This window comes from Rhinolophus sinicus, linkage group LG12 (genome assembly GCF_036562045.2).
Source record: "Rhinolophus sinicus isolate RSC01 linkage group LG12, ASM3656204v1, whole genome shotgun sequence".
Taxonomy (NCBI): Eukaryota; Metazoa; Chordata; class Mammalia; order Chiroptera; family Rhinolophidae; genus Rhinolophus; species Rhinolophus sinicus.
Genome location: NC_133761.1, coordinates 14,877,404 through 14,903,159, shown reverse-complemented (window position 1 = coordinate 14,903,159; position 25,756 = coordinate 14,877,404). Strand labels below are relative to the sequence as shown.

The following is a 25,756-nucleotide window of genomic DNA, read 5'->3' as shown; positions in this document are numbered from 1 at the left end:
TCTGAAAGGATGGTCACCTGTGAAGTGGGGAGAGAGCGAGAAGCAAGGAGATGTTAGAGGACCTGGGGGGTTTGCTGTTACGTCAGTTGCTAAGGACAGCGGCGGGGATTGGAGGCTGATCAGTGGGTCTGAATGTAGGCAGGTGTAACATTCACAACCTTGAAGTTTCCACTGCTACTTCTAGACCATTTCCAGGATTTTATACAGCATATAGTAAACGAGCAAGGGCAGGATAGTGTCACTGTTCCATGCGTGTGTTCTGAAGACTGGCTGCATTCAAATCCCAGCTGCACCAGCTAGTAAGTGTGTGATCTGGGGCTAAGTTACTCTAGCTCTCTGGGCCTAAGTTTCCCCATCTGTAAAGCAAGAGTAGTGACACTACATACCTTTTGGTGTTGGCATGCCAGTTGAGCAATTTAGTACAGGGAAAGCATTTAAAATCATAGCTGGCACGTAATAGTATGTTTTTATTGTTCTTCTCTACTTCGTTTCTTTGTGTTCATGCCATACAGGTATACCACCCTCTCTATTTGTCCCAAATTCCCCAACATTCACGGAAGGCTCATACTCTCCCTTTCTAAACCATCACTGTAAGTGACTTGAATGGAGATATATCTGATCCACGCAGTAAAACTGCTTCAAAATAGCTTGACTTCAATTCCTAAGATCGTCACTTTTATTCCAGGACAGCAATTGAGATCACACTCTGAAAGACACCTCATAGGCGCTCAGAACTGCTTGAGGCTAACATTTTAAACTTGAATGTCCACCATGTCCATCCTTCTGCCCCTTATTACTTCTCTCCAGTCCTGTTCAACCACATTTAGTTCTCCTGTTCCTTCACATCCTCGTTTCTCACTACTATCCCTCCTGGCACCTTTAGGGTGACCTTCTTCTCCATTCACCAAAGCCCCTTAACTTCAACCATTCTTCTGCCAACTATCAATTCTCTTGACTTTCTGTTACATGTCCCTGTCTTTCCCTCCTATTAAGAATGACCCTCCCACTAGTCCGCTACAGGCCATCTTCTGCAGCATCCTCAGAAATCCTGCTCTGTCAACAACCCTCCCCATAATTACAACCTCTCCTCTCTATGGGATGTTGTCCCATGCACTACAAACATGTTAAAGCCTCATGTTATCTTCCTTTCAAAATCTTGAGATCTACATTACCCCCAAATGAATTAATTTTTGCCTTTTTCCTGGAATTATGCTTTAGTTCTGAACTGACAATAATCCCTGGAATCCCCAAACATTACCACAGTCCACTAATCAGACTGGAAGTCTTTGGAGGTCAAATAATAAAGGGGGTCATGGCCAAGTCTATCTCAGAGTAGCACTAGTGCTTATTTCCCTAGTCCCAGAACATATAGGATAGATTTTAGTAATTGGCAAATACCCTTATTCACTCTCTGATCAGTGGAGGGAGGACCATTATGGAAAGACTAAGTGAAAACCACTAGACAGCCCATTTTGCCTGCCCAAGATAGTAAACCAAAGCAACTAGACATCCCTTGGGGAACTGGAGAGATTAGTATCACCAGAGATTTGAAAGATGTCCACTACATCTTCACTTAACTGAATTACTTGGCTAGTGCAAAAGTCAAATAGGTTTTAAGAATAATGGTGAATTATCACAAACTTGTCAATCACAACCATGTTTGCAGATGTAGGATTTTTACTGAAGCAAATCAGCACAGCTCTTGGTAATTAGTGTTGCAGTTAATTATCAAGCAAATGCTTTTTTCCCCCAGTTCTTACCAGAAAAAAAAAAAAATCAGAAGCAGGTTGCCTTCAAGACAGAAGAATCTCTTCACTGTCATCTAATAACTAGTAACTGTATCAATTCTCCTGCTCAATCAAAACAAAGTCGAAAAATTCCTTGATTGCAGGATAGCCCAGAGAATTACACTGATATATTACATTAACATTTTACTACTAGACCAAGTAAGCAGGGAAGAGTAAGTTCTCTAAATGACTTAAACAAAAAAAAAAGAAAAGAAAAAATACAGATGGGAGAAAGAGGCATGAAACTTCGTGGGCTTCTTTGGATTCCGGAGGCAATATGCACATTTGGGCATACTGCTTACCAGGCAACCTATAAGGCTATCAGTTCTGAGAGGGGTCAAAGGCAAGAAAGGGTTCTACAGCAGGTCCAGGTTGTCATTCAAGCTGCCCTGCCACTTGGGCCTTATGACATAGCACATCCAACGGTATGAGCAATGTCCACGGCAGACAGAGATGCTTTATAGACTTTGGTCTTCTCCAACAGAATGACAGTGCACGTTCCTGGGGTTTAGGAATATGGCCATGACCTCTTCTACCAACAACTATTTCCCAACTACTGGTTGGCTACTAGACCCTAGAGTAGAGACTGAACACGTGACCATGGGACTCCCAAAGACTGTGTTATGTGAAATGGCCATTGTGAACTGAGTGTAATATGACACTGTGAAGAATAAAACTGAGCATGCGCAGCAGCTTTCCACTTTTAAATGGAAACAACACATCTGAACTAGGCCAAGCAGTCTCTTAACACACAAGCGAACAGTGGGACTTGCTCCCACTACTTCTCCATTATTTCTTCCTCAGTCCACACCTATGGCCTCATGGAGAGTTCCCCTTGCTCAGCTAACAGAACAGGACAAAGCATAAGCCCGAATTATGAGTAAGTCTTCACAGAATGCTAGCTCCTGTCAGAAGTGGATGGTAGTTGACATCAGAATCTCACTGAAGTGTGGCCCTGAATCACAATGGTAAAAAACTCTCCAGTGGACAGAACGTTGGAAAATACATCTGGCTTCACACACTGTTTGAGGCAGTAGAGATGTATGATCTCTACACACCTGCACGGATCGGTGATCAGTCAGTTACTCATAAGTTCGCCACCTGGTTACAGACTTATACAGAACAAGATTAAAATCCTGAAAATTAGAAGGTGGTGGAGAAGTATAGGAATGGATTTCTCAGAACGGGTATAATACAAAAATACTCATGTTGTTATCACAAAAATGACCATCAGAGAGCATCCACTGTGGAGGGAGCCCTCAAATATCAACTGGCAAGATTACCTCCCCAGTAGATGTCAGAGACTCTTAACCTAGCCACCCTGCTCAATACACAAAGTGGTTATGGTGGCAAGAATGGAGACAACCCATGAACCCCACAACATGGTCATCCCCCACCAATACTAATCTGACTGATTTCCACCACTGCTGAGTGCCCATCTCCCAACAGCAGAAGAGCACAGAAGCTTCTAATATGGGACCTTCCCAGGAAGGATCAGTCAGTCACTTGGTAGAAAAATAACTACATCATACAGTTTGCATCATAGAGAGGGACAGTGATTTGTCCTTTCAAGAACAGACACATATTCTAGATAGTCCATCCCTAACTACAATATATAGTTGACCCTTAAACAACTCGGGGGTTAGGGGTACCAGGTATCCAGTCAAAAATCCACGTATAACTTAAGTCAGCCCTCCGCAACTGCAGATGGTACATACAGTTGACCCTCGAACGTGTGTTTGAATTGCGCAGGTCCACTTACACACAGAAATCCACATTTAAGGGGATCCGCACAGTTCAGACCCGTGTTGCAATACTGCATGTATGCCTCCAACCAAGTGTATAGGGAAGTGTAGCAATGGGCTCTTAAAACACACGAAACTTGCTGGTTTATCCTGTGCCCTTTCACATAGAAGCAACTGGCATTATCAATTGCTAAAGGCTCAGTTACAGCACCAGCTGAGGAACCGCCAACAGGGTGCTGTCTCACACTAGTGAACAATACATAGGGTCACTTCTCCACAGCCAGAACAGATCTGGGAACCAAGGGGTAAAAGTTGGAATGAACATTTTCACTATTGCACCAAAAAGAGCCAATGAATTTTTGCTTCCTGTCTTTGTAACCTTGGGTTCAGTGTATCTGAAGGTCCTAGTGGCTAAGGGAGAAATGTAGCCACCAGGGTACATAATCATGGTTCCATTAAATTGGAAGCTGAGACCATCCTTTGACCACTTTGGGCTCCTTATGCCATTGAACCAATAGGCAGAGAAATGGGTCACTGTCCTGGCTGGAATGACTAACCCCAATTATCAAACAGGAACTGAGGTTCCGCTATACAGTAAGGACAAAAATTACATTTGGAATTTTGACCAACACTCCTACTCAATGGAAAACTAAAACAACACAATAAAGACAGGATGCAGATTTAGAGGAATGAAGGTCTACGTCAAACCAAAAGGGATGCTGGCAAAAGGAAAGGGGAAAATGGAATGAGTGGAGGAATAAAGAAGCTGGTGTATCACCTTTGGCCTTGACACCAGCTAAAGAGAGCAGGGGCTATAGCAATTAAGTTTCACATTCTTTTACAGTTTTCTTTCCACTATCTAGTATAGGTACTGGTGATAGCTAGTATTTTAGGTGGGAAGAGTACTGATCTGCCATTTCCTCACAGTATGACATTAGCTCAGGGATCAGCAGACTTTTTTCTTAAAGGGCTAGATAATAAACAGGCTTTATGGACCACAGTTTTTGTCACAGCTACTCAACTCTGCCATTGTAGCTCCAAAGCAGTCATAGACAATATATAAATAAATGGGTGTGCCTGTGTTCAAATAAAACTTTACTTACACAAACAGGCAGTTGGCTACTGCCAACCGCTACAATAGCTGACAGGGCTGTTAAGTTCCCTGTGTTGGGAATACTAGCTTTTCATCTCAACCAGACAAGAGGGGATATTTTGGGGCAAAAGGGGTAAACTGTTCTAGATAGTCTCCTTTTGCTTCCCCTTGTCTGCTCTCCACCCTACTCTGCACCCCAGGAGCTGCCGTAACTGGACACTAGCTCTGCAGCTTTTCCTGGGGTTGGTCAAAAGGGAGGCACAGAAGACTGAAGAGCAGAAGGAAAGGGAGCCCTTGTATTCATTCCCCCAGGTTAGTCTCTGCCAGGGTGAGGGACGCAGTAGCTTCATTCTTCTACCAAAGGCCATAGCTGCTGTAAGATGACTTTCCTACAGCTACGGTAGGTTCTAGTAACCTCTCCCTTCCTTTGTTCTTTTAGGTTTAAATGTAACTTCCTCAGTGTTAATCTAGTGTGTTCCTCCATCTACAGTTTGTTCTCTTAACCTTGTTTGTTCATGAAGTACTCCTTTCATTATTCCCCCTCAATTAACCTGTATGAATGTGACATTTGTTTCCTTCTAAGACCCTAACCCACACACCATCCAACCAATTTTTCCAGTGGGAAACCTAAAATCATCCACAATTCCTTGCTAGCATTTAGGGATGCTAGACTCATCGGCAATGACTTTCTGCCTGTCATTTTGCCAGGGGTAAAGGAGGTAGAGAGGGGGACAATAGACAGAAAGGTGACTCTTAGGTCATCCTTAATTAAAGATGGCTCAGTCATTTGCTAACATCATGCCCTTAAATTGACTTAGTCCCCATTCTTTCAGCTGCTCTATTTATAAAAATTAAAATTAGAATAGTATCTACCTCACTGGGTGAAGATTGAGTGAGGTAGGTCGTACACATATGACCCTAGAAGATAGTCTTATGCGTAGTATGTACATAATAAATTCAATCATGTCAACTCTACTTCTATGCATTTCACTAATATCACCATGCAGGGCTTCATCAATTCTCCTCTAGATTATTCCAGTAACCTCTTAAATAGACTCCCTAATTCTTATATTCACTACCCAATTTTTACAACACAACATACCTAAGGTATCCTTCCATGAAGCACAAGGTAAGGAATCACATGAAAGGAAATTAAAAGAGAAATTCCTTAAATGAGGGAACTGGATTTAATGAACCTTTAAGGTTCCTTATAAATCTAAGATTCTATGATTCTTTTGAAAAGGTTACATTTTTTTAAAAAAAATCTATACAGCTCATCTTAAGTAAACAAGTTGAAGAGGAAAGGTTATGTCATCACTCAAAGAAAACCAGCTCTCACTAAGATTTTGGTCTACTTTTTACCGGTTCCCCTGAGAGAGTAAATTAAGTACTTGGGTTGTCAAGGACTTTTCAAGAGTGGGTTATATCCACAATCAATTACATCCACAATCAATACATCTAAGTGGGGGGAAGGTTACTAGATTTCAAATACCTTATCTAAAATTTCACTAGCGAGCAATGTCACTTAAACCAGATCAGTCACGAATCAGAAAAAACTGGCCTCTTAGCGGCCAACTTAAGTCAGTGTATGCACTAACCTTACTTAATTTTTTTATAGAAGAAATCTCACTATGGGGATATTCTTGTTTCATGCACAATTTTAACATGCTTGGTAATACAGACATTCATATTCCACAACATATTAGAAGGAATAAAACTTTAATCAGGAAATAGGACAAAAAGGTGGGTGGGGAGGAGATATTCGCAAGGCCATGGAACTTGAAGTCATACAGACTTGAACGCTAATTCTGACCTGTTCTTGAACCACAGTTCTGGAAGGAAAAGTTTCCAGGTATTGCAAAGGGTGGACTTGTTACTGCTTATAGTTCTTGAGATTAGACTTACCACAACAGATTTCCTCTGGAAGTTTATGTTGTTGATGCAGACGACCTGATGGGTTGTATATTAAAAAAAATATAAAAATAAAATAAAGAAAAGAAAATAATTCTATTATTAAATGAAGCATAATTATATCCACGTATAAGCAACGACTATGTCCTAAGCAGCTCAAAATCACCCTTGCTGTCTAATTTTAAAACCCTGCAAATTGGGTTAACTTGCCTGTTTTCAATTTAACAACAGCCACAAAAATAAATTTCTTTGGACAAATACAGTTTAGTACTTTTAAGAAAACGGTTTATTAACCTGCAAGGGACATTCAGTCTGTCGAAACACACTGTCATTCAAAGCATTTTCCTCCTACAAACACCATTTCCATGATGGTGAGTGGGTTCTCGTTTCCCACTAAGTTTCCCAGGCCCCCCGAGTCAGTTTCAAGCAATCACAAAATATAATTAAGGAAAACAAAACCCAGAAGAGGAAAGGGAGATGAAAAAAATACTTATAATTTATACGGCCTCGGGCTTTCAAAGCCCTTGTCTCCTTTCTTCCTGTTCATCCTGGCCGGCTCTAAACCAGTGGGCGTCATGAAGCGACCCCGCGGAGCCTGGTTCCCCGGTTCCCGGAGGCTGCGGGCGTTACGGGGCTCCGGCACCGCACACTCCCCACTGCCCCTCACGCTCAGTCACGTCCCACGGCCGGGCCTCCTTCGGCGCCCACGCCCGGCCCTGCCCGATCCGCCGCCTCAAACACGCTGTCCCGACTCGGCTCCCTCCAACTGCCTTAGCCGAGCGCCTGTCACCAAGATGCTCCTCTCAAACGCCGCTCAAAGCGACCGTCGGCCGACATCTTGCCTGTCACCTATGACCTCCAGCGTCTGCGGAAGTAGGACGGAGGGACCGGAAGTTTCGTCGGGGGCGGGGCTTGAGCGACTGTGGGGGATTTTCCTGTTGCCTTTCCAAGCACATGTAGAGGATGAGAGTAGTTAACGTTTAGGAAAGTGCAGGAGGGCAGGAAGGAAAGGAGGGGACCTTTCAATTTTAGAATAAAGGTCTAGCGCAAACACATGGACAACTATGGGAACAAGGTTTGCGAAGAGCCCAGAGCTGGGGGCTAGTGACCTTTGATTTGCTGTGTGAACAGACACCCTAAACTCACTGGGTCCCAGTGATTTCAGCTGTAAAACATTTGATTAGACACCAGGTAGTCTAACTTAAACTCCAGAGTACTCACTGGACACTGCTGCCTCAGTGTTTATTTAAAAAAAATAATCCACATAATCCCCAAAAATGTTTTGAAAGGACAAATACCTTGAAGCCATCATAGCTGCATTCCATGTTTATGAAAATAAAACTGTAAATTTTAATAAGTTATATCTTGGTTAATTAATTGTGGATTATCCATTAACATTGCTTTTTAACCTTAGATCAGATTTAACTCTGGCCTACCCTCTCCAACTGTCCTGGTGACAAATTCATTAGCTAAATTAAAATTAATTTGACCTTTGGTCTAAATGAAAACCAATTAAGAAAATAAAGCTATAAAAACGTCATCAAGCATTCCAAAACCAACTAGAAATTACTTGTATATAGCTTTCTAGTGAGTATGACCTGTATCAGTATTCTCCATTAGAAGGTTATAAACCGCACTATTAGTGTCCTTCACATAGGATTAAGGATTGAATCCATTTCATCCCAAAGTGTGTCTATACCAGCCAGGAAAACAGAGGAGTAATTATCAAGCTAATTGCATCAATGCGAAGAACTAATATAGATAAGTGACAGCATCTTATGACTTCCTGTTTTAATGGGAGGTTGAAAACTGAAGGGGAACCCACTTACTTGAGAAATGACATTTAAGTCAATAAATAATTATCTTCTAGGAAACAATCACTAGTTCTCTGAAAACTTTTAAATTTATTAATGATTAGAGTGTCAAATCCTGATTAAAGAAATGTAATGATAAATACAAAAAAAGCAAATTCTTTTTATATAAATAAAATCGTATGGACTAGAGATATACTAAACATAAGAACTAAATATAAACATACTTTCTTTTGTCCTTGTTTACATTGTATACACCATGTACATAATACAAATATAACTTGAAAGATATAGAAATATCCTATTACATTTACGAAAAAAGAAGAGCAGTGGTTTCAAAATACTTAAGATGAGGAAAAAAGTGACTCAAAGCCCTAGGTTTTTAAAAATCTGGGATACAAATACAGAAAAGAATCTTCTACTTATAACCAGCAACTTTATATAACAACTTTAGTCCCAAAGGAAAAGCTGTTGTTCTTTTAAGAAATGGGTCTTCTTGAGTTATAAACTTTAACACCATTTTGCATTGAAGATCGAGCATATTTAGTGAGTAATGCACCTGTGGTTTGCTTCTCTCCACACAAATCTCTGTGGGAACAATAAAACAAGAAATGAATAGCATGAATATTTTAGGGAACATCACTTAATATTAACAGTATTAATTATTTATATCTCTCTTCTCTAAGTCCATCTTTCCAAAAAGCATAAGGGCGTGTGTTTGTGGGCAAGACAGTGTGGGAGTAGTTAGTAAGCCTTAATTGAACTATATATATTACATGTATCTTCAACCTTCACAATAAGAGTATAAGGCATTATTTAACCCCATATTAGATATGAGGAAACCAAGGCTCATATTTTGTAGCTACCTCTCATGTTTTCTCCATTTCATCACATAGCCTCCAAATTAGAAATGCAAGCAATATGATACAGTGGGGTCTAGACCCAGAGAACCTGGATGCCACACTACCTGTGTGAGCTTGTCTAGGTTACCTATCTCCCTGAACTTCAGCTTCCTCTTCGGTCCCCTAAAGAGAAGACTATGACTGGAACACAATTAGGGAAAAGAAGAATGGGAGGACATGAACTAGAGAAAGGAGGCAAGGCTAGATCATGTAGGGGCTTTGAAAAACATGGCAAGGTGTGGTGATTTAATTCTAAGCATAATGGGAAGGCCGGCCTAGGAGGGTTTTAATTAGTGAAGTTTAATATGATCTAAGTTTTAAATAATGGAAGCAAGGAGTTGGTGATTATGGAAGCCGGGTGGTGAGTTCATGAAGGGTTCATTACATTATATTGTCTCTCTGAGTGTTTAAAATTTTCCAAAATAAAAAGTTGTAAAAGGAGGAGAGGGTAAGGGGGCAAAATAGAAGCAGGGAGACCAATTCAGAGTCAGGTACAACATGAGCCATCAGGATTTGCTCATGGTTTGAACCAGGGGGCGAAAGAAGAAACAGACAAGGGTGATTCCTAGATTTTTTGTTTGAGTAAATGGATTAATGGTAGTGCTGTTAAGAGAGATGAGAAAGATTGGGTTAGGACAAGGGGGTATCGACAGTTCTGTTATAAGCATGTTAGGTGTGCAATTCCTAGTAGATATCCAAGTGTAAACGTTAATTAGGCAGTTTGATCTAAAAATCTGGAGCTCAGGGAAAAGGTCAAGTATGAAGATAAAATTAGGAAGACACTAAATTGAAATCCAGGCCTAGATGAGGGCATCAGGGGAAAAAATATAAACAGAAGAGCTGGCCAAGAATAGTGTCCTAGAGCACTCTAACATTTAAAGATTTGGAAGAACAGGGAGACATCAGCAAGAGACAGAAAAGGAACTGCCTTGGCAGAGAGGGAGAAAACCGGTATATTTCAAATAAGAAGTGGTCCAGTGTGTCACATTGTGCTAAGAGGCCAAGTGAACAAGGACAGACGATTGGCCACTGAATGTTGAACGATGGATGGCACTGGGGTAAGATGTCATTGGGTTAAGGAAAGAATGGGCTATAAAGAAGCAGAAAGTGAGCACACAAACTTTTAAAAGGAATTTTCTTGTGAAGGAGAACAGAGGACATGGGGTCCAGTAGGCTGTGATTGTTGTTGTTTTTTAAGATGAATAATACTACAGAAGATCGTATGTTGCTGGAAATAATTCAGCAGATAGGGAGAGGCGAGGGGAGAGGGGTAACTAGAGAATACAAGTCTTTACGAGGCCAGAAGAGATTTGTCCTTAGAAGCAGGGATGGTTCATACATTATATAGGAGGGACTGCAAAGCAAATGGGTGCTGACACAAGGAGGCTGGCAGATTTGGCAGTGGGAAAGACACCAAACAGTTCTTGCATTGCCTTGTCTGTTTCTATTTTCTCAAAACACAAGGTTATAAGCTGAGGGTGAAGAGAAAACCAGGTATTGATGGTATGAAAAGAGAAAAGAAGATGTACAGTGTAAAGTGAGCTCCAAGCGTAGAAAAGTTCATGAGGAAATGACGCCTTGCCAGGGGCTCAGTACCACTTAAGTTCTTAAGTGAACCTGGAAAGCTCCACTGTGTATATTTCCCCCAGGAAATTTAAGCTGCCCATGTGAAGGCACAAAGCAAGCAGAAAGTTGGGTTTCATCTTTGTAGATTTGTGCCTAGGAGGTATGATCAGACAGGGACGGGGGGCCAAAGGAGTAGCATGTGCAGTAAAAGCTAGAGAGACTGACCAGGGAATCCAATCTGGGTAGAGAAGAGAGTGGACTAGACAAGTGAGACACGGTGAAGCGGTGGTAGTGTTAGTGGATTTGGGGTCCTGTAAGCAGTGGCTTCAGGGCTCCCCTGTTCTTCTGCAATCTGGCTTTCACCACACTGTTCAAGCAAGGCAGCAGAAAAGATAGGAGGCAATCAAGAGAGGGGTGCTTGCATTAGAATCATAGGGGGGTATCATCTGACATCCTTCTAAGCGTTGCAATTTTGCAGGGAGGAGAGCAGAGAAGTGGTTTTCAGAAGCTGTAGTAAGGAAGGAATATAACACATACCCAACCTCCAGGATAAGTAGTTGTGGAGAATGATAGAGAAGACAGCCACCACTTGAGAAAGTTTTGAAGGAAGCAGTGTCCTCTGGGAATACTCAAAAAAATTCTTTTTGTGTTCTAATAATAAATATAAAACCCTATGCCACTCTTTATTTAAAAAAAAATACAAACTCAAAGTCCAGTTTTAATAATTTACTTACTTAATATATGGAGCAATGTCTTCTTCTGTCCACTTCTCCCTTAGAGAAAATAGACTATTAAAACGTTCCTGATTATCCTCAGGTAAATCATCTACTTTTAGCAAAAATATGATTTCTGGTCTCGAGTGTCTATCCACCAAGGCTAAACCCTATTAAGAAATAAGAAGAAAAAGGGACATTAATGTAATGGTCTAATGTTTAAATATAACTCATTCTTTTAACTTTAGCCTAGCCCAAGGCATTAAAAATGTCAGTTACCCGAAACTTACATAAACTACCCAGAGACTTACAATGGCCTTTTCATTACAAAAAAAATCTCCTTTAGACAGCGAATTTTCCTTTTCCCTTCTGCAGTCTGACTTCTAGCATACAATTTATCTAGACAGCTCTAGTTCAGTCACAATAACCCATCATTGTCACATCCAGTGGGCCCTTTTCTTGGATTCATCTCATTAGCCCTGTTTTCCGTGTAATGTTGATTACACCTCGGTCTGTGAATCTCTATCTCTGACATCAACGTCTCATTATTTTCCCCCTAACTTGATGTGGCAGTTCCCTGGGCCTCTATCCTGACCTTTCTACTTGTCTCACTGTCAACTGTTCTGCTAAACCTGTGATTTCCACCACCATTTACTTGCTAGTGATTGTAATATTTGTACCTGCAACTAAAATCTCTCTTCTGAGCACCTGCTCTCTACATGCAAACCTATAAGTGAACTCATTGTGTTTGTCATCCAAACCTGCACTAGTCCCACTGTCCTAGGAAACCAAGAAAGCTCGGTGTCACCCTTAATTCCATTATTCAATCTCCACACCTAAGTGGTCACTACATCCTATAGGTTTTAAAACCTCAACATTTCTCCCTATTCTCTATCACCTATTTCTTTGGCCAGTACTCTCTTAGTTAGGAGTATTTAAGTGTTGAGAGCCTGAACAGTTCTTTTTCATCATCTAGTCTACCGTCCATGCATCCATCCTTCCATCCATGCATCCATCCATCCATCCATCCATCCATCCATCCATCCATCCATCCTCATTACTGTCATAGGTTCTTTCCAAAAGGCAAAACTCACCAGGTAGCTCTAGATTCTAAGTGATGTTAATGAATGACCCCAAAGAGTTTTCTACAGAGTTGAAATTCCTTAGCACAGTCCCGTGCCCTCACGAGCTCACCGGCACCCTTCACTCCAGTCACTCATCCCAAACAGTGCCCCAATTTTTATCCCTCTATGCTTTGGAACACGCTCTCCCATCTGTGCCCTTCCATCTAGAGTGATAGTTCAAACTTGACAGCTAAAACATCCATTCCTTCCGAAAATCATCCTGATTGACCAGTCAGATAGACAAGTCCCAATTCTTTGTTTCTGTAACAGCTTGTGTATGCCTTTCCCATGGCACAGATCGCTCTACATTGTAAGGAGAGATTTATACGTGTAATGGGCATTCCCCCTTCCATTGCTAGTCCCCAGGCTGATGATGTTGAGGTACCTTGTGTGATGTTTTCTCCACAACATCTCGCATGGTGCCTAATCATAAAAGGACTATATACTAAGCAAATCCTTTCACTTATTTACCAATACTTATCTTACTGAGCATACCCTACATGCCAGGCAGTATGCTATATATCGGCAAGCAACAGTGAACAAAATTATATCAAAGTAGAGAGTGGGGAACCACATAATTAAACATTTTTACAAAGCTACAATGTTTTCCCGAAAATAACACCAGGTCTTATACTGTATTTCCCCGAAAATAAGACCAGGTCTTATATTAATTTTTGCTTCAAAAAAACGCATAAGGGCGTATTTTCAGGGGATGTCTTATTTTTTTGGGTACAACAATCTACATTTATTCAAATACAGTCATGTATTTCTGGAACATCGTCATAACGTACTAAATGTGTCTGTCTGGCTGACGATCTTAACTGGGGCTTATTTTGGGGGTAGGTCTTATTTTCAGGGAAACAGTACGTGATAAGCGCCATGAAGGAAAAATATAGGGTGCTATGGAAAAGTAAAACAGAGGGCACTTTTTTTTAGAGTGGAGAGCCTCCTAGATAAAGTGACTCAAACATGAGTAGGAGGTAGCCAGGTGAAATTAGGGAGAAGATCATTCTACAACAAAAAGGCTTGTGTGAAGGTCCTAAGGTAGGAGATAACTGGATGGTCTTGAAAACCTAAAAGAAGGCTGGTATGCAGAGAGCAGGAGAGAAAGTAGCAAGAGATGAAACTACATGGGGGATTACGAAGGGCCTTGTAGGCCAAGATACGAATTCTGGATTTCATATCTTAAATGCAATGGGCAACCATTAAAGTGATTTAAGCAAGATGTTCATCTAATTTGACTGGCATTTTTAAAAGGCAATTCTAGTAGCAACACAGAGAACGGACTGGAAGTGGGCAAAATTAAAAGTATGGAAGGCCTGTTTAGGGACGTTATTGGTATTTAGAGCCACGAAACTGATACTTTGGGCTAAGACGGTGCTGGTAGAAATAGAGAGAAGTCAAATCCAAATAGATACACCAGACTGGAACTGGGATTAATTGTAAATGGGTCTGAGGGACCTCAAGGAGGTGATAAAAATGTTCTAAAACTGGATTGTGGTGATGGGTGTGGAACTCACTAAATTTACCTAAATTCCTTTTTTCAAAAGGTGTGATATGTAAATTATACTTCCATAAAATGTTGGGGTTTTTTTCGTTCATTTTTTTACAGATTTTGTGCTGGATTAAGTGTTTGGTGCACTCCTAATGGGTGCCTAGGAAAATAAATACTGGCTCCAAATTGAGTTCCAATACAAGTTTCATTTCACCTAGTAATTTACGTTACCTTGTTGGGTCACGGTACCAGTCACTATGGCTATCTTACCTTAAGCTGGTCAAGCCTCGTTATCATTCCTTCAGGAACACTCTGCTGCCACACTTCTTGAAACTCAGCAAGATTGAATTTCACTGCATTTTGAAGTAGCATTTGTGCTGTTGCTCTGCATATTTTATCAGCACTCAATTCAAAATAAACTTCACCTAAGGAAGAGGTATCATAGTTTCCTATTTTCTTCTTACAATTAAATACACTACTACTGTTTTCTTTTCTTCCATGCAGTTCACAGAAGGAATTATACACAATTCATCTCCCACAAACCCATGCAGTTATTTTTAACATGAACACACCTCAAAAAGACATACCAATTTTAACATGCATGAGTTAAAATACCCATTAAAATACATTCCAAGTCGTACCTTCTTCTATATATTTCCTTCCATAACATTTAAGACAGTGTTCGATCATCTCCCTGAAAAATTTAAAACACTCATTTGAAAAGTTATCACATTTTTATGCATTATATTTTAAATACCACTGCTAACTAGAAACTAAGATATAAACTTGAGATTTGAAATAGTATGCGATTTCAGTTGCCAAGTAAAACTTTACATTAGGAACTAACTAACTGAAACATACTAACTAAAATATGCTAAGTATTTTTACATGAATTATGTGAGCATGCATGAATCATTTGAGCACACATTATTACAAAATAGCTTAAACATAATTATTTTATATTTTTACGAAAAAAAAAAAGAACGTGATGCACATTTATTCATCCCAGTGACCAAAATTCCCAAGTCCTTCTTGATTGTACAGTTTTTAAATTTCTATACCAAAATAGAAGTAGTCTATGCCCTGGGTTTAATTCCACCCTTGAAAATAATTTTCTTCCCTTTAAGGAAATCTGGAGGGACAGTGATTAAAATACTTACTCTGGCTCTAATGGTCCAAGTTCCTGAAGGCTTATACTCAAAGGAACTTTACTAAAAGACCAAGATTCAGAATCCACAAGCTGAGTTACATGAGTCAGAAGTTTCATCTCATAATCAAATTCAAGAATCCTCCAATAACCTACAAATTCCAAAAGTTATATTTATCAGAGAACATACTAAGCAAATCAATTGACTAATAAATTAATAAAGTAGCTGCATGCTCTTGCCCACTGCAAAAAAGGAGACACTAAAAGTCTTAGCTTTCTTCACCAGCAATGCTTCTTTTTATGCTTTTCTCCCAGTCATTACAATTATTTCTCGAGGGAGATGAAATAGTTTTTAAAGAGTACTTTACATATGATTAACACTGACTTTTTTCAAGTGCTTTAATACTCAATTATCTCACAATAATCTTGTTGTTCTCAATGGAAATATAGAATCCTGTAGCTGGTACAGTCATTTCATTGGAATGTCCTACAAATGAGATGAAGGTCATAGGTTTGATATTTCACAGTCCCCTCTGTTGTGGGGTACTGCCATGGCTATCATTCTCATCTCGGCTATCTTGCAGAGGTGTTCTCATGCTCAAAAAGAAGTCTAGTTCATTTAAGAGACAAAAGATTCAGAGGTATGATGTAGACCAGGGGCAAAATAAAGGCTGGGCATCAAGATATCTTTCCCTATTTCAGGAAAGATTATGAAATGCCATCTTATAATCGAAGGCACACCCACCACCCCTGGAGAAACAAATCACGTATGCATCCACCATTTCCAAGGGAGAATGTTGATATCCTTATGTGGAAAAAATAAAGGCAAAAATAAAAATGCAATGTGTAATATAAAACAGAAATAAAGCTAGGAATGATCTATGCACCCCTCCCTCCCAACATCACCAAAATGTTATCTATCCCCAAGTAGTAAGTGAATAATGCACAGGGCTACATTAAAATCCACTGTTGTTGGTTTCTTAACCTTAACATTTACAGAACCCATATACCACAGCAATTAGCAGCAGGTATCCATAATTAAAACCTTTATTTCCTATTCTTAGGACCAAATGTGTCTCAAGAAACCACCACAAAGAGCTAAGTGCTTCCTGTTAGTTCTAAAGTCATGTGCAATTGCTTTATTCAGCATAATTTGCCATATTTGAGAGTGAAGGTCTCGGGAAAGCTAATCTGGCTTGGCAGATTGTGAGTAAATTGAACAGTGCATCTACCAACCCATGCCAATTTCGTCCTTCCTAACACATGGGTACAGAGTTAAGCTGCTTCTCTGGGCGAGCTTAAAAGGGCTGAAAAATGCACATAAACATCTACTCAAGTATTACTGCAGGCCCAGATGCTGGAAAAAAGCTCCAACTCCAGACCAGAAACCAGTCAAAACACTCAAGAAGGTACTACCAGGCTTGTCTATCAACCTGAAACCAACACACACTACTGGATCTTTTACATAGGTATATTATACTAACTACTTAACACATATTCAAAAATGTGGTAAGAGTTATCACAAGAAGAAACATAGTCCCATCTTCCAAGCAATTTGGCAATAAAATGAGTTCATTAAGTTAATTCTGAACCAAGAGTTCAAGTCAACCTGGGTTCTAAGCCTTATCCTATCACTAACTCAACATGTAGCCCTGGACAAATGGGTTTCCCTTTCTAGGCCTAGTTTCTTCACCTCTTAAAAATAATAAAGGCATTAGACTACCTGATACCTAAGACCTTTCTCAGTCTAACATGGTTCTTCCATTACCACTTAACCCAAAGAAAAAGACCTGTAAGGAGGGGTTCAAGTCAATGGCTACACCCAGACCTCCTCATGTAAAGACGATCATATGTAGTCTCCATCCCACACCCAAAAATACAAATATCATCAACCTTGAGCCCAAAAGATTAAACAAATAACATGCAATAGGGTGAAGCTGTCCAAAATCTTCTCTCTCTCATATGATGTCCAATTCTATCATCATTAATAACAATAGTAATGCTACCTCCAATCTCACAGGCATTTAGAACTTGTAATTGGGCCATTATTTCTTCCTCACTTGCCTGAATTTGATCAAGCAAATCTTCAGTTGTATACTAAAACAAAGAAAAAAACAAAACAAAACATTTTAAGGCCTTTGAAGAGTATTTTTTAAGACTTAATTGAGTTTGAGGGAATAAATACATAGCACAGATTAAGGCAATATTTATACACTAGCTCAATTTCTTTTGTTTATGTATAATGATTACTACATGAAGTCAGAGTATATCTTAGATAAAAACATGGAGTAAATCTTCATGATGCTGGATTTAGCAATCATTTCTTAGATAGGACACCAAAACACAAACAACAAAAGAAAAACAGATAAGTTGGAATTCATCAAATTGAAAAACTTTTGTAGTTCAAAACATCATCAACACAAAGGGACAAATATTACATGAGTCCAATTATATGGGATATTTATAGTCAGATACACAGAGACAAAAAGTAGTATAGTGGTTGCCAGAGGCTGCAGGCAGGAGAGACTGGGGAGTTAAGTGTTTAACGGGTACAGTTTCAGCTTGGGAAGATGAAAATTTTCTGTAGGTGGATGGTGGTAGTGGTTGCAGAACAATGTAAATATACTTAATGCCACAGAACTATACACATATGGTTAAAACAGTAAATTTTATGTTATGCACATTTATAATTTTTTTAAAAAATCAAGAAAGTGAAGAGACAACCCAGAGAATGGGAGAAAATATTTGCATATCACATATCTGATAAGGAACTTGTATTTGGACTACATAAAGAACTCTCTCACAACTCAGTAATAAAAAGACAAATAACCCAATTAAAAATTAGACAAAGGAGTTCCTCGAAAAGTTATACAGTTACCACATCAAATCTACTCTTAGCTAAATACCCAAGAAAAATGAAAATATAAGTCCACTAGAAACTTGTACATAAATGTTCACAGCAGTGTTATTCATAATAATCAAAAAGTAGAAACTATTCAAATGTCCATGTGCTGATGAATGAGTGAATAAAATGGGGTATATTTAAAAATAGGGTATTATTCAGCAATTTAAAAAATGAACTGCTGATACATGCTGCAGCATGAATGAAGCTAGAAAACACGTGCTAAGTCAAAGAAGAAGCCAGTCCAAGAAGACCACATATCATATGATTCTATCATTTGAAATGCCCAGAAATCAACAGAGAAAGACAGTAGATTATGGTTGCCTAGGGCTAAGGTTGTAGAGGGAAGGAGGGAAACGTAGGAGCACATGGTTTCTTTGGGAGGTGATGAAAATGTTCTAAACTTCTATATGGTGATGATTGCACAATTCTGCGAATATACTAAAAACTGTTGAATTAAACACTTTAAAATGAGTGAATTGTTTGTTATATGAATTATATTGAAATAAAGCTGTTACAAAAAAGAAATCAATCAGTCAACGGAGAAAAAGAGAACTTCTGATACAAATATGCGTATGGTCTTCAGGATACCAGTAGAGTTCTATAATTTTGAATTGAATTACATTAAAAATGTACCACTTTTTAAAATTTGGTTTATAAACTTTTTTTCATACTTCCAGGAATTAGTCAATCCTGATATTAAAGTAAGAATACTCTCCACAATGTATTTATGTAATACAGAAAATCCAATACTTATCATCATTCATTTTCTCAAGTTCCTAATTATAATTTTTCATTAAATAAAATTAATTTAACCTGTAAAAAACTATTGTTGCATAGTTAGGAACATGACCTTTCAATTATGTAACCATCAGCATGATATCCAGGATTTGGTTTATTATGCTCTAGAAAAACAAAAACAAACAAACAAACCAAAAAACAAAACAAAACAAAAAAACAAGGTGGGAGGAAGCAGGGGACAGAAGAAAACAAGATTGACAAAATATCAATAACTGTTCAACTGGGTAATGGATATATGGCGGTTTTTCCACTTTGGGGTATGGTTGAAATTTTCATAATATAAACTAAAAAGTAAGAATGTCACCAGTAAGTGCCTCTAATCATAGCTCTATTTTTTAAATTCCAAATTTAAAAATGATAATAATAGTCTTACTTTTGAGCAATTTGAATCCTTTTCTTTTTGACTGTCAGGTCCTTCGTAGGTATTCTCCATCAAAAGTCTCTTTAGCTTCTTTAATTTAGGTCTACACCTTCTTAATTCCCAATAATTATTAGAAAAACCAAAGATCTAGAAATTAAAAACATATCATAACCTTTTAGGGGCTGTTCTAAAAGAAAATTTCATACAAAATTTCAACCAACCCACCTGCCCTCTACAAGAAGCAAGAAAATGGAGACTGGATTTCTGCGTTCTCTTAGGAAGGTACTCATCCAGCCATCTCAAGCAGATAGATGGGGATCTTCAGGAAACATCTTTTCAAACCCCAATTAAGAACATGCTGCCGGGGCGGCCAGTTGGCTCAGCTGATCAGAGCACAGTACTCATAACACCAAGGTCCCGGTTCGATTCCCACATGGGCCAGTGAGCTGCACCCTCCACAACTAGATTGAAAACTATGACTTGACTTGGAGCTAATGGGTCCTAGAAAACCACACTGTTCCCCAACATTCCCCAATAAAAATTAAAAAAAAAAAAAAAATGTGCTGCCAACATAGAACCAATAACTGAGCTCCATATCTCAACTGTCTGAAAACTAGAATGTGCCCAGAAAAGAATGACCAACCAGGATGGTGACAATTCTGCAAACCAGGCAGAAACAACTGAAAATGAGTATTTTTAGGCTGAAAAACAGAAAATAAAGAAGAGACATTATCACAGTCATCAAATAACAAAAGGATGTTAAAGGCAAGAAGGGGTACCCTTGTTGCTCATGACGTCAAAATTAAGCAGAAGTTAAGGGACAGAGACTTCGATTCAATGCAGGAACTTCTCTTTATTTAGAATTGTAGCTATTATAGTTCCTTACTGGACTTATGGAACAGTGAGAGGTCTACCACTCACAGTACCGACAGTGGCTAAATGATGGATAAATATGTTATCCCTCTTTGTGTCTCCAGAACTTGCCTAGTGCCTTGCACGTAGTAGGTGCCCAATAAGCGTTGCACATGAAAGGAGAAAAGGCTGAACTGGATTATCTCTGGGGTACGTTCCAATTTGAAAATAGAAGGCCAGCGGATGCTTCCACTCTCAAACTATTATAAAGCTTGATTGCCAAAACAAGGCCCAGAGCCTGATGAGGACGCTGCTAAATTTAAGGCCTTCAAAAGAGGAGCTGAAGAACCAAACCAGAAAGATTGATTTCACAAACTGGCAGCCTGCTGGCTGTATCCAGCACATAGACATTGGTGTGTGCTTTTGGATTAGGAGAAGGGGAGTAAGTTTAGCATAGAGTATAAATTAGTGGCCAACATTGAAAAATTAAGAGTTTTTGACCCCAAAGTCGAAATTTCAAGCTTTATTTGGGAAAAAGAAATCAGGAGACCTGGCAATGCTGAGTCTGCTTTCCCACAAGGCCAACTAGTGGTCAAACGCCTACTCAGGCCTTGTGTTGTTCCATTTGCCACGGACCCCACCATTCCCTATTACTCCTAAGACTGGACATCCACCACCATTTACCAAGGCCAGCCTGCTTTGTTCATGTGCATTCCTTACCTAACCTTTTTAGGCACCCGAAGTACAGCCACAATTTAAAACTTTGGTTAGTAGACCTTTGCTAAGTTTTACTCAGTCTCGGTACACAGAATTCCCACAGCAAGGGCTCAAAGGTATTCATAGATACTGTTGGACCCTCACAAAAACACCTACAAAATTAGTGATGAGAAAATAACCTCTTTTACCAAAGGATGAACTGCCAATATTTCTAGTTAATTACAGTGAAAGACATGACCCTACAAAGACCAAAATACAATATTTATTGCAAGTTCTTCTGTTCTAGCAACATCCTATAAATCACTGAGACATCCCAGTATTTTCCTTTATTTCTATTCCAATTTTTTTTTTTTTTACAAAAGTACTTGGCTTGAAGTTATTCTGACAGAATTAAGGGCTGTGCTTTGATTGTCATATGTGTAACAATCTAGCCAGGATGGAGACTTGTTTGGTATCTGTCATCAGTAGTCTCCCCAAAAATTAAGAATTTGTAATACATGGCTAGAGATAGTAATGAACTAAACAGACATCAAAGGTGGGTAATACACTTCCCACAAAAACTCAAAGTTCTTCATTTCTCTATTCATAAATATTACCTAACGCACTAGTTATGATTTGAGGGAGTCTTTTCTGAAAACATATCCACAGAAAAACTTACCAAAAATGGATAAAACTCTTAGAATGAGTCACCTGATAGCAACTTTCTATGTTACAGAAAATGATCAACTTGTCTGGGACTCAAAACTTAAACTGGGAAAAGAAAGACAACTTCACAGGACTACAAACAAAATAATGCTCAGAAATTTCAAATTTCATTAGGGAATTTTTCAGATTTCCTGTGATTATACATTTCACACCTGAAGTTTTTAACTAAAGCCAAGATTAGGACATGTCTTGCCATTCTCATCCTTATATAACTCAGGAGACAGAAAACAGTATACCTCAGTGTGAGTAAGGTTACAGTGTGTTTCTTCCATCTTCAGCTGGTCTGGAGTTTTACAACCAGGAATTACAAGCAACATATTTGAAGTGTCTGCTATCTTCAAGTCGTATGTTTTGTCTCTACTGCACAGTACAGCCGGCTCATCTTTATCACCACGAATCACAAGGCTGCAGGAAAAATGGGAGAAGAAACCACATGGTCTATTGAAATGCCAATGGACACCTTCATTATAAACAGCTCCAACATCCTCTAGGCTGGTAGAATGTAAAATTTTTCCTTAATGAGGCTGTATCTGGTCCCTACTCTCATCAGGTGGCCTCACTAAGGAAAAATAACTCAACACAGGTAAGGCGTCAAAGAGACCAAATGTCACCACATGGCACCTTCGCAAACTGCTGGGAAGAGCACAAGACAAAACTTCAGTCACGGTGTCACACTTCTAAAACACGCAAAAGTAATATTTCTGAAACTTATGCATAGGCATCTTAGGGAATCTTGTGAAAAAGCAGATCGGGATTCAGTAGGTCTGGGATGGGACGTTGGCTTCTGCATTTCTAACAAGCTCTCCGATGACGTCCATGCTACTGGTACTGGTTCCCACCCAGCAGTGGTCCTTCTTGTTTTGTTCTGAGAATCCCCTAATAATCAATGGAGCACATCCTGGCCTAACCATCAGCTATGTTGCAAAGAAATCGGGAACTTGTGAAAACAAGACTACAATGCTGAATGAAAAATATGTAAAGATGTTTACAAACTGGTCTACCCGAAGTCTCTGACAAAGGGTCACAGGTACAAAAAATAACAAGAAGGAAGAGGAAAAAGAAAGACCAAAGACAAAGATGATGAAATGACAAGAGTTGGTTCTAGCAATTTTCCTTGTCTATAAAGCGTTTAACCCTCCTGTACACGATTCACTTTTTTGAAATAAATGATAAAAAAAACAAAACCTGAAATACAAGGCTGTGTAAATACTGTTTAAAACTAAGCTTTCATTTTAAGTGACAAGACTAAAAAGTTTTTATTAGCTTTCTGGTGCTAATAACACTTACTATTCCCGATACCTACCCTAACGTTTATTTGGACATTGTACTATCCCTGCTCTGAAGTATTTTTAGAACCAGCCCACCCCCCCACAAAAACTTTTTAACACACATTTCCAGATTAACTATATGAGCTAGATTAACTATAACTGGACAAAGCGAAGGTCCTCACACCTGAAGTCCTTTCTCAACTCTGCACCCACTGAGGTGGAATGAAAACCCATGAATGAAGTTCTTCAGTTCCCTTAAAGATACTTTGTGGCTACCATCTGAAGACTGGCCAGTTAACTGATGGGTAAAGTGTGAAAACTGATACAGCCCAAAGGATTCAATTTAAAGGAACCTATAAGAGAACAAACAACCTAATAAAACACAAGTGTTGGGGGAGCCAGCAGTGCAGCAGCGAATCAAACCACGACTCCTAATCCTAATTTCCAGGAGTTGGGACCGCAAAATTAAGAGAAAATGATTCTTTAGACTTCTCCTTTGACTGTGTTTTTTAATCCATGGTCTTGCAGCAAATGCGTAGTTGACCTCTAATTAGAAACAGCTTCAGATTCCCATTCAGTGACGCAAAACAGGTCTGTTTTTTTGTTGTTGTTGTTGTTGTTGTTTTTTCGTGCCTTCCACAATTACCAAATCTGTAAAACGGCTTTAAACGTATTCCCTACGGTCCTACACATCGTGTGAGTAAAATAAACATAAGTAGAGGGCAAGAATAACTGTATAAACATGAGATATGGCCGTTGGATTTTCACGTAGAATGGCCAAAGGTGTTCTGTGCAGCCCCCGGGCATCAATATGAATCAAACTTCAAAAGGTCTCTTAGGTTCTATGTCCTGACCTGTCTCTGCGGACAGTCCTCTAAGATCAGCTGGAGCAGGCCTATTTATTGATCACCTCGAGTTCAGCTAACCGGACGGTCTAGCAGAGGCATGGAAAACGCGGGTTTCCTCTCCCAGCCTAGAGAAAAGGCAGCGAGCGCGCTGGGGATCAGGCCACCAGCCAGCTGTGAGCACCGCCCCCCTCTCCACCCAGGCAACTCAATCCACCTCTCAGGCCCCGTTTCATCCTGCGTTTTCGCGCAGAGAAAATCAGAAGGTGCTGGCCCGAGGCTGGAGAGGCGGTCGACCCCAGCTCACCTGCTTCCCGCCTCGAGCTGCTGGCACAGCGCGGGCTCCAGCTCCAGCAGGCAGAAGTCGCCGGCGGCCGCGGCGCTGGCCTCGGGGCGAAAGCTCAAGCAATGCACCGCCGGCAGCAGCTCGGCCGGGTTCAGCTTGGCGATCTGCAGCGTCGCGTCCACCTCCTCGCGGGTCCTTCTCATCGCTGCGCGGAGTCCCGGGTTGAGAGCGCGAAAACCGAGGTCCGGACGCTGCCGGGACCACGCAAAAGCCACAAGACCCAGAAGAGACAGTTTCTAAAGCGCGCCAAGGCGGCTGGCGGCGTGTTTCCGGGGCGGAGCGCGCCGCGGGCGCGTCCCCGGAGGGTCCTAAATCTTCGCGCGCGAGCGTGGCGGGTGTCTGGTCGCCCCCAGGCTGAGCTGCGGCTGCGGCAAGGAAACCCACTTACCCCGGGTGGTCTGTCCCTGAGCTCGCCTGGGCAGAACCGCGACCCGGCGGGGCGCCACGCGGAACTTTCAGCCCCTTCTTCCGCTGCCCGCTCCCCGCCCCCCCTTGTTTCCCGCCAATACCCCATTTCCTCGCAATCAAAATAGTCTCCTGCCACTGGCGTGCCTTGTAATAAGGGCTTTGCATGCTTAATTTCACGGACCCTTCACCACACCCCGTGTAAAGTGGGCCCTTGTGTATTCATTTTGCAAATGAGGAATCAAGCTCCTTGCCCGTGGTCGCCCAGCCGGGAGGTGGCAAAGTCTGATTCCAGCCCATTCTATGACTCTAAAAGCATCCTGCCGGGATTCGTGCAAACACCATTGGCCTGGAGCGAGGCCCTGGTAGAACTGGGCGGGGTATCTCACTTCCTTGGTCTGGAGACCAAGGTGGGAGTCTCTGCCACGTGGTACTTAGTTTCTGCCAGGTGGCAGGCTGGGACCGGTCTCGAGAGCAATGCAAACTTTCTGGAGCTGGCAAGTTTGTCTCTCCTGCGGGAGACAGGCAAACTCGCCACTGCAGGGTGGGTAAAATGCCCACTTGGTGTTCTCCAAGGTGTCTGCTAGAACTAATCTTACAGTGATCTCAATGCAAAGTTTTAAGAGAACTCAGTATATCCACAGACATGAATAATTTGTAACAGCATAAGGTGGTCAACTCTCCCAGGGGTGCTTGCAGGCTCAGTTTGGGATTCTTGCTGCCCGTGGGAGGAATATTCCAGTTAAGAGATGGTGGCCCCTTAGTAGTTGGTGTAAATTTGGTAGAAGTAAAAAAAAGAGGGTGGGTAAGTGAGTGGTTGAATTCGAAGGAAATGAGCTGGCATTTTTTTGGGACTCCTGCGTGAAATTATATGCAAATACAGAGTAGAGCATGGGGGAGGGGGGGTCTGGGTTGTGTTTTTGTTGATGGTGGAAAGGTTCCTATGACCTACGTCTTCATTAACCTTCTCTTTTACAACAGTTGAATGCAGTGGAGCAAAATGCTGAATATGAAGGCCTTTGCCTGCTGAGAATTTATGGTTAGGAAAGGAATCTATCACTGTGAATGTTCTATTAAAGGGGAAATACCCTACAATGAAAGCAACTTAGTATAAGGAGAATACTAGCATTTACATCAGACAGACCTGGCTTGAAATCCCAACTCTGCTCGTCCTAGCTTTGTGACCTAGAGCAGTTTACCTAATTTCTCTTAGTACAGCGTCCTTATCTGTAAAAATGGGATATTACTACCTACATTTTA

General features: G+C 40.5%; 2 protein-coding genes across 6 annotated transcripts in view; both read right to left on the bottom strand.

Moving 5' to 3' along the window:
• TAF2 (TATA-box binding protein associated factor 2) overlaps positions 1-7,412 on the bottom strand; it is a 67,885-nt gene extending 60,473 nt beyond the window's left edge. For 3 of the 4 annotated variants that reach the window (XM_019715914.2, XM_019716003.2, XM_019716078.2), the window contains exons 1-2: positions 7,031-7,411; positions 6,531-6,585 (exon numbers count right to left, since the gene is read on the bottom strand). In XM_019715914.2, coding sequence (XP_019571473.2) covers positions 6,531-6,585; positions 7,031-7,113 — 138 coding nt within the window. In that variant the 5' untranslated portion in view covers positions 7,114-7,411. Of the gene's footprint in view, positions 1-6,530; positions 6,586-7,030 lie in introns of all 4 variants that reach the window. The other variant, XM_019715846.2, reaches the window with a different exon arrangement.
• Positions 7,413-8,310: 898 nt separating this feature from the next.
• On the bottom strand, positions 8,311-24,695 carry DSCC1 (DNA replication and sister chromatid cohesion 1). Of its 2 annotated transcripts, none has more exons than XM_074316488.1 (9): positions 24,053-24,695; positions 21,869-22,037; positions 19,371-19,505; positions 17,301-17,391; positions 15,308-15,446; positions 14,789-14,841; positions 14,418-14,572; positions 11,550-11,588; positions 8,311-8,935 (listed from the first exon to the last, which is right to left on the bottom strand). In XM_074316488.1, the coding sequence occupies exons 1-8, from the start codon at positions 24,232-24,234 to the stop codon at positions 11,550-11,552; spliced, it is 963 nt and encodes a 320-aa protein (XP_074172589.1). In that variant the 5' UTR covers positions 24,235-24,695; the 3' UTR covers positions 8,311-8,935. The 2 variants fall into 2 exon arrangements, with proteins under 2 accessions (XP_074172589.1, XP_019568854.1); XM_019713295.2 differs by having other exon boundaries at positions 8,315-8,935; positions 11,550-11,698; positions 24,053-24,325.
• Between the last annotated feature and the right edge of the window lie 1,061 nt (positions 24,696-25,756).

Excerpts from the sequence above, each read along its gene's own strand:
- DSCC1 (XM_019713295.2), bottom strand. The coding sequence starts at position 24,234 with ATGAGAAGGACCCGCGAGGAGGTGGACGCGACGCTGCAGATCGCCAAG. Across the intron at positions 14,573-14,788 it reads AAGGAAATATATAGAAGAAG|GTGAAGTTTATTTTGAATTG; the intron begins GTACGACTTGGA and ends CCTCTTCCTTAG. Across the intron at positions 8,936-11,549 it reads GACATTGCTCCATATATTAA|AGATTTGTGTGGAGAGAAGC; the intron begins GTAAGTAAATTA and ends TTGTTCCCACAG.